Source organism: Phocoena phocoena, chromosome 4 (assembly GCF_963924675.1).
Source record: "Phocoena phocoena chromosome 4, mPhoPho1.1, whole genome shotgun sequence".
Classification (NCBI taxonomy): Eukaryota; Metazoa; Chordata; class Mammalia; order Artiodactyla; family Phocoenidae; genus Phocoena; species Phocoena phocoena.
Window position 1 is genome coordinate 62,785,014 of NC_089222.1, and position 12,537 is coordinate 62,797,550.

At 43.6% G+C, this 12,537-nt stretch overlaps 1 protein-coding gene across 1 annotated transcript; it reads left to right on the plus strand.

The window, feature by feature from the left end:
• Nucleotides 1-6,205: 6,205 nt before the first annotated feature.
• Nucleotides 6,206-11,679, plus strand: LOC136122227 (5-hydroxytryptamine receptor 3C-like). Its single transcript, XM_065876126.1, is given in 10 exon segments — nucleotides 6,206-6,272; nucleotides 7,579-7,749; nucleotides 8,186-8,226; nucleotides 9,109-9,218; nucleotides 9,489-9,655; nucleotides 10,228-10,388; nucleotides 10,752-10,959; nucleotides 11,165-11,327; nucleotides 11,329-11,372; nucleotides 11,480-11,679. Coding segments are annotated over 10 exon segments (1,332 nt in total).
• Nucleotides 11,680-12,537: the final 858 nt, after the last annotated feature.

Below are 12,537 nucleotides of genomic sequence, written 5' to 3' on the forward strand. Positions count from 1 at the left end.
AACCATAAATGCTGGAAAGGGAACCCTCTTGCACTGTTGGTGGGAATGTAAATTGATACAACCACTGTGGAGAATAGTATGGAGGTTCCTTAAAAAATTAAAAATAGAACTACCATATGACCCAGCAATCCCACTACTGGGCATATACCCTGAGAAAACCATAATTCAAAAAGAGACATGTACCACAATGTTCATTGCAGCACTATTTACAATATCCAAGACATGGAACCAACCTAAATGTCCATCGACAGATGAATGGATAAAGAAGATGTGGCACATATATACAGTGCAATATTACTCAGCCATAAAAAGAAACGATATTGAGCTATTTGTTGTGAGGTGGATGGACCTAGGGTCTGTCATACAGAGTGAAGTAAGTCAGAAAAAGAAAAACAAATACCGTATGCTAACGCATACATATGGAATCTAAAAAAAATGGTACTGATGAACCTAGTTGCAGGGCAGGAATAAAGAAGTAGACATAGAGAATGGACTTGAATACTTGGGGTGGGAGGGGGATGCTGGGGCGAAGTGAGAGTAGCATCAACGTATATATACTACCGAATGTAAAATAGTTGGCTGGTGGGAAGAAGCAGCATAGCACAGGGAGATCGGGCTCGGTGCTTTGCGATGACTTAGAGGGGTGGGATAGGGAGAATGGGAGGGAGGCTCAAGAGGGAGGGGATATGGGGACATGTGTATGCATATGGCTGATTTGCTTTGTTGTGCAACAGAAACTAACACAGTACTGTGAAGCAATTATACTCCAATAAAGATCTATTAAAAAAAAAAAAGCAAGCTGGAATGGTTCTATCAACATCAGACAAAATTGTCATTAAGACAAAAATAATTATTCAGAATAAAGAGAATCTCAACATAACGATAAAATGTTTAATCACTTGGAGAATATAAACATTATAAAGTTGAATGCATCTAATAAAATAGTCTCAAATATATATAAAGCAAAAATAGAAAGAATTAAAAAGATAAAGTGACAGTTCTGTAATTATAATAGATTTCAACACATCTCAAGGTGATAACACATTATTGAAAAAATAATATACTTTAACCACACAGTTAAGTTAGATTTAATGAGAATATATAGAACTCTACAGTTAACAATTGGAAAATACATTCTTTGCAAGCACATTTGGAATATTTACAAAAATTAACTATATATAGACTATAAAGCATGTCTCAATTTTTAGTAGCAGTCAGACTGTATTCTCTGAAATTATTGCTATTATTATTAACACTTAAATAGTACTAATTATGTACCAGCACTGTTCTAAGCATTTTATAATTATGACCTTATTTAATCCTTATAACAACATGATGAGATAAGAGCTATTACTATCATCCATTTTATAGATGAAGAAACTGAGGCAAAGAGGTGAAGTAACTTAAGTAACTTACACCCAAGATCACACAGCTTGTAAATGGTGGACCTGGGATTCACACTGAGGGAGTCCAGCTTTAAAGTTCATGCTCTTAACCACTTTTCTATGCTGCCTCTTTAGTCACAAGCTAGAAACAAAAAACTTTTCCACATTTGTAGACTAAAACGTATGTTTCTAAATAACTCATAGATCAAAAAATAATTGATTTTTTTAATCCCTTAGAATTGAAACTAGTACATAACAACACTTGAGGGAGATAAATATTTCAAAGGAAATGTGTAACTTTAAGTAAATATATAGGGACTTCCCTGGTGGCGAAGTGGTTAAGAATCCGCCTGCCAATGCAGGGGACACAGGTTCGAGCCCTGGTCCGGGAAGATCCCATATGCCGCGGAGCAACTAAGCCCGTGCACCACAACTACTGAGCCTGTGCTCTAGAGACCATGAGCCACAACTACTGAGCCCGTGCACCACAACTACTGAAGCCCACGTGCCTAGAGCCCGTGCTCCACAGCAAGAGAAGCCACCGAAATGAGAAGCCTGCACACCACAACGAGGAGTAGCCCCCACTCGCCGCAACTAGAGAAAGCCTGCACGCAGCAATGAAGACCCAACACAGCCTAAAATAAATTTATAAATAAATATATACGAAAAGAAGAAAGGATGCCACAATTCTCGGAAATATGAAAGTAATGTGTAGTAACAGATCAGTGGTTACCTGGGGTCAGAATGGAGTGGGGAAGGGCAGGAGGGAGTGGTTGCAAAGGTTATAACCACTCCTTGGTTGTGATGATGGTTTCACAGGTGCATATATATATGTCAAAACTCGTCAAAGTGGAGTCTTTGAACAGTTTATTTTATGCCAATTATACCTCAATAAAACAATTTTATAAATGTACCATAGGGAAAAAAACTTAAACGTTATATGAGGGTGTAAAGTGAAAAGTCCTTCTGCATTCCCCACCTGCCACTACTAATGTCTTTGAAGTCTCCCATGAGAACTTTCCCAAGCATATCCATCTCCCTTTCCTCCAAGGAGGTAATAACTCTTCTAAATTTTGTATTTATTATTCTCTTACTTTTTGTTTTAGTTTTACTGCATAAGCATATTTCAAACAATCTGTTGTTTAAATATGTATATTTTGGAATACACATATGTTAGATAATATCATACTGTATATATTATGCAACTTGTTTTTTATTATTCAACATTGTACTTTTTTTTTCCCAACATTATACTTTTGAGATTTAACCATGTTGATAGAGGAAGTGAAGTTAATTCAGCTCTTTGCTGCATAGTATTATAGTATTCCATTACATAATTATCTGCACTAATATTATAGCCGCTAACCACATGTGGCTACTGAGCACTTAAAATGCAGCTGTTATGACCGGGAGACTGAATTTTTAATTTTAGTTAATTTAAATTTTAATAGCCACATGTGACTAATAGCTACATACTAAACAGTGCGCTGCTAGAGTGTGCACCTAGAAGTAGAACTGCTGGTTCTTACAATACACACATCTTCACAGCATATTGTTTTCCAAAGTGCTTTTCCTCCCACCCACAGTGCACCCACAGTGCATAGGAGTTTCTGTGGCTCTACAGCCTCACCAACACTTCTATTATCAGACTTTTAAAGTTTTGCCATCTATTGAGTGTGAAATTATATTTTCTTGTGATTTTAAGTTAATTTGCTTTCCATAATTGCAAATGAGATTGAGTTTCTTTTTATTGTTTAGTGACTGTATTTCCCCTTCTGTAAAATGCCAACTCAGTACATGTCTTCAGTACATTTTTATAATACATGGGGGAGGTAGTTGTTGTTACTCATTTATAGGCATGTCATATTTTTCTATTATTATTTTGTTAGTTATATATGTGTTGCAAACATATTTTCTCAGTTTGTGACCTGACTTTTCATATTTAGTGTCCTTTAATGAACAAAAGTTTTAAATTTTCAACATTGCTGAAGTTATGTTTATCACTTTAGGGTCCCATGTTAATAAATCCTTGCTTATCCAAAATCTGAAATTTCTAAAAATGCAGAAAAACTGGATCACTCACCCTTCATTGGTGATAATGTAGAATGGTATTGCCACTCTGGGGAAGAGTATCCCAGTTTCTTTAAAAACTGTATATGCAGGGAGTTCCCTGGTGGCCTAGTGGTTAGGATTCCAGACTTTCACTACCATGGACCACGCGGGGCAGCCAAAAACAAACAAACAACCAAACAAAAAAATTGTACATGAGAATACCATACAATCCAGCAATTACACTTCTGGGTATTTATTCCAGAAGACTTATGTGCACACAAAAACCAGAACACAAATGTCTCTAGCAGCTTTATGCATAATAGACAAAAACTACAAACAACTCTGTGAAGAAAAACATATTTGACCCCTGCTCCCAGTTCCTGACACAGAGTTCCTAAAACCCTGTAATTTCCTGAGTGATAGGGGTGTTAGGAACATCTTTTGTTCTGATATTTGGTCTTTGATCCTGTTCCTGACACAGACCTCCTAAATCCCTTGAATTTCCTGGATGATAGGAGCACTTTTTGCTCTCCTGAGGTGACTTTTGGTGGACTCCTGGATAGCTTCAGGATGGGGACTGTTCACTAGAAAGACCAAGCCATGATTAGAAGCTCCAACCCCCAGCCTCTGAAAAGAGGAGAGGAGCTGGAGATTGAGTTAATAATCAATCATGCCCATGTAATGAAGCTTCCATAAGAAATCCTGAGCTATGGAGTTTGGAGAGCTTCTGGATGGACGAATACATCCACGTGCTGGGAGGGTGGCACACCCCAATGCCACAGGGACAGAAGTTCTTGTGCTCAGGACCCTTCCAGACCTTGCCCTGTATGTCTTTTCATCTGGCTATTTATCTGTATCCTTTATTATGTACTTTATAATAAACCAGTAAACACAAGTGTTTCCATGGGTTCTATGAGCCATTATAGTAAACTATCAAACCTGAGGATGGGGCTGTGGGAACCCCTAATTTATAGTCAGTTGTTCGGAAGTACGGGAGGTCTGGGTTTGTGACTGGCATCTGAAGAAGGGGGCAGTCTTGTGGGAATGAGACTTTTACCCGTGGGATCTGCACTAACTCTGGGTAGTTAATGTCAAAATTGCTTGGTATGAGGGGGGAAAAACCCCACACATTTGGTGTCCAAAGTGTTGTGAGTAAAACAGAGGAAATAAGTGTTTTCCCTTAAAACTCAAAAGTCCTTCACCAGGTGAAAAACAAACTGTGGTACATCCATACCATGGACTACTACTCAGCAATGTAAAAGGGGTGAGTACTTAAACAGGCAGCAATCTGGATGGATCTCCAGAGAATTTTGTTGAATGAAAAAAGCCAATCCCAAAAGGTTACATCTGCATGATTTGATCTATATAACATTCTTGAAATGACAAAATTATAGAAATGGAGAACAAATGAATGGTTGCCAGGTGGTGGAAGAATGGGGAGGGAGGTAGTTGTAGCTATAAAAGGGTGACGTGAAAGAATCCTGGTGTTAATGTTCTGTACCGTGAGTGTAGCAATAGCAATAGCAATAGCAATATCCTGATTGTGGTCTCTCAATATAGCCCATCCCACAGGTTTTCAATAATGTGTGAACCAGAACCATCCAGGGAGCTTTCGGACATACACACACAAACCTCCAAATGATTTTTCTACTCACACACATTACCTGACAGCGCCAGGGCTCTAGGCCTTTATAGACATTAGATAAGGAAGGGTAAGTGGGAGAGTTCTGTTTTAGGAGAATGGCAAAATAAAGGATTAGGTTGGGGGAAACTAGATACAGGAAACCTTATGAAGAAACTATTCCAACAGTACATACAAGGGATGACGCAATTCTGTACTGTGGTGCTAGCTGCGGGGACAGAGTTCTGAGAGGTTTATGTCTCAGAAAAGGAGCTTAGGGCTTCCCTGGTGGTGCAGTGGTTAAGAATCCGCCTGCCAATGCAGGGGACGCGGGTTCGAGCCCTGGTCCTGGAAGATCCCACATGCTGCGAAGCAACTAAGCCCGTGTGCCACAGCTACTGAATCCCATGCACCTAGAGCCTGTGCTCCACAGCAAGAGAAGCCACCGCGATGAGAGGCCCGCACACCGCAACAAAGAGTAGCTCCTGCTCACCGCAACTAGAGAAAGCCCACGCACAGCAATGAAGACTCAATGCAGCCAAAATAAATTAAATAAAATAAATTAATTTTTAAAAAAGGAGCTTAACCTCTCAAGCAAGCTTCTTAACTAAGTATTGACAGTAATCCCTAATGTCCACAGTTGGATAGAGGATAAACTTTTAGGTCTGCAACAAAATAATTACATGTTCTTGCCTTGTGAAATCAGCAAGTGTCCCCGCCACAAGACAGCATACCCATCCCCTCCTGGTGGTCCTGCACTTTCTCTGAGGCACAGTTAGTTCCAGAAGGACCTGAGGCGACCTTTATCAATGGCCTCACCTGCCCCATCTCCCAAGTCCCCCAGTTTTCCTGAAAGGTCCTTGTTACTCAACTTTAAACCACTTATCTAGACAAGGCGGCTAAACAGGCACTTCTCCCCTAGTCTTGGCCTAACTTCCTCCCTGCCTGGAGCCCAGAAGGCATACCTGGACAGGGGCAAAGCAGGACACTCTGCTGTGATCTCTCTGGCCACAGCCTCTCACCAGGGAGTGGTTACCTGTCATGAGCAGTATTCAAAACCAGGAACCAAGGTGTGGTCTGGGCTCCTTTAAGCTCCAGAGTTTGGGGGTTCCTGGTGAGTCCCCAGAGAAGAGTCCAGAAGAGGAGGATGGAAGGGGGGTGGCCCACGACAGGGGAATTCCTCCTCTGCCTCCCTGTCAGCCTTCTGCTTCAAGGTAAGACAGGGCAAGAATAGGGAAAGAGGGGAATACTGTTCTGGGAAAATTCCAGAAACCCCCTCATTCCCCAGAACTAGAAAGCATCTAAAATAACTGGGTTATACATTGCTTTTTTCTGTAGTACCTATATTTTGGTTTCCTTTGGGAAACAGATGAAACGCCCATTTCACTGATCAGTACGCATAGTGCCCATCTCATTTGCCTGCATAGACATCTACCAAATTGTCTGTCCTTCCATTTTACCACCTTTCTGATTCCACCCCTTTATAATGTTCAACTCTTCCTTTATACCAAGATTAGTAACTATGAACAGGGCCGTTTGGGTCCTGTTAATAATAACATAACTCCTTTCCCACCTCACTTGGGAAGATCTTGTAGAGGAGGTAATGTGGAGGGGAAAGGACAATGTTTGCTTCCCCCCAGATATGCTTCTCCTTAGTCTGGAGATGTACCTTATGAGTTAACTGGTATGGGGAGACAGTAGAAGAGGCATGGGAAAGAACTTGCTGGGCTCAGCTACAGGAATAACCGGAGTCACCTACGGTTGGCGTGTGGGTGAGGTAGGCAGAAGGGCTTTTACGTTTCGTCACATAGCTCCACCAGTCACATGGTAGATGATCAATGAGATCTTTTCAAGATGGTGATGATGAAAATGGCTCCCACAGATCTCAGAGGAAGTCATTGGGTTTGAGAAGGGCATAGAGCACAGAACAGTGTAGGCAGTCAATAAATTTACATTGACTGCAACGTTCCTTAAGTTCCCACATGTTTTACATCACACTCATGTTTACTTCTCTCCAAACTTTTCCTTTCAGGAAATGAGAAAACATGAAAGTGGGAAGGGACCACTGAGAAACAAAATTTTAGGGGAGTTTTGTTCAGTGTCTCTGAGGAAGAATCACAATAGAGCTAGAGAGAAAAAAGTATGGTCAGACAAAGGCCAAAACTTTAGGGTTATGACTATGGAAGGAATAGGCCTCCCCAGAGAGGCAGTCTGCATACAGATTTGGGTAGGATTTATATGGGAGCAAAACCACAGGAAGAAAGGGCTGAGCCCTGACTCAGCTCACCACATCAACTTCCATCATTTGCCTACCAGACCAGACCAGCCCCCCGCACCGCCCTGGCAGGAAGAACTTGGCATTCGGGAATCTTGGCCTAAGAAGAAGGGGTTCACATGCCCACCCCATGTCCACATTTTCTTTCTCTGCAGAGAGGCTTTAGAGTCCCAGCCCTGGCACTCCTCTCACTTAGGAAACAGAAAAGCCCTATTCCCATCTCACAGGGTCTCTACTCTCTACAGGAGGGACAAACACTTTCAGCATCAATTGTTCAGTCTTTGACCAGCGCAGCATAGACCCTGCTGTCTTCCAGGCTATATTTAACCAGAAGGACTTCCGTCCAGTAATCAACTACAGCATCCCCACTCATATCAGCATCTCCTTCACCCTGTCTGCCATCCTTAAAGTGGTGAGTTTTGACTGATAACATTCTTTCCATAGCCTGGTAATAGGAAACAAGAACTCTTTATCCTGTCAATCCAACACTGCACCTGTCCAGTAGTGAGCAAAGAGTCCCCTGAATGAATTCTGTACAAGTTAAATGTTCATCCTATGGGGTGGAGAGACATGAAGGGGAACACAGCTGTGACATTTCTGCAGGTAACGTTTGTCCTTGAGTCCTGCCCTTATAGGAAAATTATACTAAGAAAACATTCCCAATGGGCCCCCATGCTGTTTTTTCCCCTATATTTTCCATGCAACCTGCATTTTTCTGAACTACTTTCTTTTGAGACTTGTAATTGAAAAGCTGAACTGTCACATGGGACCACTTAGGAAACAAAGGAAGGAGGTAGACTAGGACCTGATTTCATGTCATTAATGATCCTGGACGGGGATCTTTTGGTCAAGATGCACAACTTCAGCTGATGTCATTTCTGTGGTTAAAGTTGGTAGGTAAGCTCAGCTTTCTTCTCTTTTTCTCCTTGCCTGATTTTCTGGCTTTGTTTGCAAAAATCACAATTGTTGAAATTGACAGTGCCCAAGGAAATACTCAAAGCCAACCAGAATGGGGCCAGTGCTGGTGACAAATAGCTTTCTGGGCTGCCAATCAACTTTGAAATTCAGATGGAAAAAACAGAAAGATGGAGCGCAGCACAGTTGGAAGCCCCTAAGTAAGCTTCAAGGTCCAAATGTATCCAGCACCCAGCTTAAGATTTCCCTTGAGCAGGAAGTGAAAGGCCAGTAAGACTTTGTTAGCTAGAGAAGAGGGACATTATCACCAGAAAGAGAAGAGGAATCAGAGTTTAAAAGGAAATGTGGTTTAAAAAAAAAAAAAAAAAAAACCCACAGGGAATTCTCTGGTGGTCCAGTGGTTAGGACTCCGCACTGCCACTGCAGGGGGCACAGGTTCCATCCCTGGTCGGGGAACTAAGATCCCTCATGCCGTGCAGTGTGGCCAAAAAAAAAAAAAGATCAAAACAAAACAAAAAAGCAAGATGCATAACAATGTGCACAGTATCATTCTCTCTGTGTAAATAAAGATGAATGCTGGAATATATATTTTTCTAGAATGATATATAAAAAACTGTTAATAATGGACCTGAGTTGGGGATATGAACTGAGTTGGACTAAATTAAGGAGGGAAAAAATTATTCTTTATATTATACCTTTCTGGAATTGTTGAAATTTTATCATATGCCCATAGTACATACATTTAGAAAAAAAATACATACATATGTATATATTTTTAAGGGACTGGAAGGGCAGGAGATGCTGACATAAACTAGCTCCAGGTTTCAGCCATAACCATCCCTCTGGGCCCTATGCCCTAGATCTGGAGTCACCCATTCATCAGCTGGGACCCAGAAGAATGTGGTGATATCAATAAACTCACTGTGACAGCTGAGAACCTGTGGCTCCGAGACATCTTCATCGTGGAATCGTGGGTATCAGGGCTGGGAAAAGCCAGGGGAAGACCCTTCTGCAAGGAGCAGGCGAGGGCACTGCAGGGCAAACCCATTCAGCGGGCCAACTGAAAACTTATTTCAGAGAGGAGCACAATCACAGCTCATCAACTTCTCCACTAGAAATGAGAAAGCAGTAGGGAGAAAAGATGGCGGAGTGGCAGCATTGGGAAGCCCTGCCTTAAGAGCAAAACGTAAACTGATGTGAAACCCAGAGCTTTTGCGCCCCCTCCCCTTCCACCACTTAGCAACGATGTGGATCACACTCTGGATGGCCTCTCCGCCTGTGTGACTAATGAAGGTCATGTTGTGTACAACAAACCGATGCAGGTGACCAGCATCTGTAGCCTGGACATCTACTTCTCTTTTGACCAGAAGAACTGCACCCTCACTTTTAGCTCTTTCCTCTACACAGGTGAGTTGCAGTGGCGGTTCTGGCACGGGGTAAACTGAGATCAACCGTGAGGCAACAAAAAACACTCAGAAGCAAAGTCATTTTTTTATTTTTAATTTTTATTTTTTGCGGTACGCGGGCTTCTCACTACCGTGGCCTCTCGCATTGCGGAGCACCGGCTCCGGACTCGCAGGCTCAGCGGCCATGGCTCACGGGCCCAGCCGCTCCACGGCATGTGGGATCTTCCCAGACCAGGGCACGAACCCATGTCCCCTGCATCGGCAGGCGGACTCTCAACCACTGCGCCACCAGGGAAGCCCACAGTCATTTTTTTTAATGCATAAAAAGGGACAGTGGAGTATTTGCTAATTGGGGGTGTGTGGATGGTGGGGTAGGGGAAGTTGAACTTAAGAGAGAACAAGACTTCCTGAGAAAGCCCAGAATTGAAAGAAGGCAATTGGGCAGCAAGGAAGTCACATTACAGGACTGTCTGAAAGAGGTAGCTAAAGCAGTTGTTGAATCACCTCTCTGAGCCCCACACAGAGTAGGTGCTGAGCAGATGTGTGCTGAGTGAGTGTCTGTCTCCCCTGCAGTGGAAAACATGTTGCTGGGCATGGACAAGGAAGTGTGGGACATAACAGACACCTCACGTGACATTGGCCACACACAAGGGGAGTGGGAGCTCCTGGGCATCAACAAGGCCACCCCGAAGATATCTGTGGGCTTCAGCCTTTTTGACCAGATCATGTTCTATGTAAGGCCAGAGATTCTGGCATGGCTGTCCAACCCCCATATCTTTCTCATCGTACGCTTCTAAATCTCAGAGCCTCTCACCTCTTGCCCTAAGACCAGACCCTGGGCACCATAACCCTCATAGCGTTCCTCTCTCCCAAGTCTCCCAAAGAAGTCCCCCTCTCTGAACCTGCCAGCTCTGGCCTAGGTTTTCTTTGGTGGGTATGGGGGAGTCCTATTAGTCATATGAAAGCTGCTCCTCATCCAGTCCCAGAAAGAGCCCCTGCTGGAGTGAGGACATCAAGAAAGGAAGAATCTGGAATCATCTCTTGGTTTCCCTTCAGTTCTAGCTTCACCTGGTTCTCTGCTCTCTCCTCCCCACCAGGTGGCCATCAGGCACAGGCCCAGCCTCTACGTCATAAGTTCCCTGATGCCCAGTAGCTTTCTGATCACCATCGATGCCCTCAGCTTCTTCCTGCCAGTAGAAAGCGAGAACCACGCCCCATTCAAGATGACACTCCTGCTGGGCTACAACGTCTTCCTGCTCATGACATTGAATGACTTACTCCCTGCCAGTGGCACCTCCCTCATCAGTATGGCCCCCACCCCACTGTTGAAAAATGAAAAAAGAAAAAATAAAGAGGCAGGGTAAGCTGGTGAACTGGCTAGATCTGCTGAGGCAGCAGAGGGAGACAGTGGTCATCTTAGAAAGGGCTCAATGTGTGAGACAGAAAAAAGGGGGGCTTGGTGGTTCCTCTGGACCTGACTCACTCAGGTGTGCTCCTTCCCGCCACCCAGGTGTCTACTTCGCCCTGTGTCTGTCACTGATGGTGGTCAGCCTGCTGAAGACCATCTTCATCACCTACCTGCTGCACCTGGCCACCACCCAGCCCCCACCCAGGCCTCGCTGCCTCCGTTCCCTGCTTCTACACTGCACCAGCCCAAGGAAATGCTGCTCTCTGGAAGGAGGATGTGGGCCTGGGCCTCACACCCACCCACCTGTCTGGTAAGAGAAGTCTGCACTGCCCATACTCTCTGCACTGGGCCCAACTTCCCATTTCTCTAATCCTGTCTCCTTCCCACTTCACAGCTGAGTCTCTGCCCTCTCGACAGGACAGGAGCCAGGGGAATTGGGAGGGAAGGAGCTGGGACCCAGAGAGGCAGAACTGAGTGGTGCCTCAGGATGGACAAGGGCCCGGCTAGCTGACCTGTGGGTGCATTTCAGCCACATGATGGACACCCTGCTCTTCCGCATCTACCTGCTTTTCTTGGCCACCTCCATCACCACGGTCATCATCCTCTGGAACACCTAGGAGTAGTGTTCTAACGGTGCAAGAATACCTGGTGTTCAGGTTTACTTGGCTTCAACTAACCATCCCAGGCCCTGTTCCCCTGCTCCAGTTCACATACAACAGTCCCAGAAATGTGCCCGTGATCCCTGCTCCAGCCTTCCCAGGGCTTAAACAGAACTACTGCCGACTCTCTCAGAACTGACAGTATATTTCCAAAACACAATGAATTCAGAATATACATGTTTATGTTAGAAATATCATTTTTACTGGAAAAGGAAGGCTTTATAATAAAGGCTACAAATATTTACCAAAAAGTAATTCATGTTGCTGGAATAGAGGACAGGGACTAAACCTCTTGAAAAATAGGCTGAAATATTTATTTATTGTTTTAATAAATATTTATTGAGCATCTACTACCTGCTAGGCACTGTTCTGAATTGTGAAGATACAGCAGTGAACTAAACTGGCAAAAATCTCTATCCACACGGAGCTTACCTTGGCGGTGGGTGGAGACTGACAGTAAAAAAGATAAGTGAGAGAAACATAGAATATGTGCTAAGTACCAAGGAGAAAACGCAAATCAGGGAAGGCAGAATGGGAAATGTGCGGAGCGGCTGAAAGTTTAGGAGGGTGGCCAAGTTAGACCTCATGATAACCTCCTGCCGGGCTGGGTCCTGTGCATTGTTCCACAATAATGCCAGCTGGAGACTGCTGTAACCCAGTCTTTTACGAGAGGCTCAGAGGTTATGTAACTTGCCCAAAGTCATGCAGTTCTTGCTATTTTTAGTTCATTTTTTCAGGGATAGATTTCGGGTGTGTGCTTAATGAATGTTTATTGAGCCCAGGTGAGGGGAAAAACAAATGTCCTTGGGTAACCCT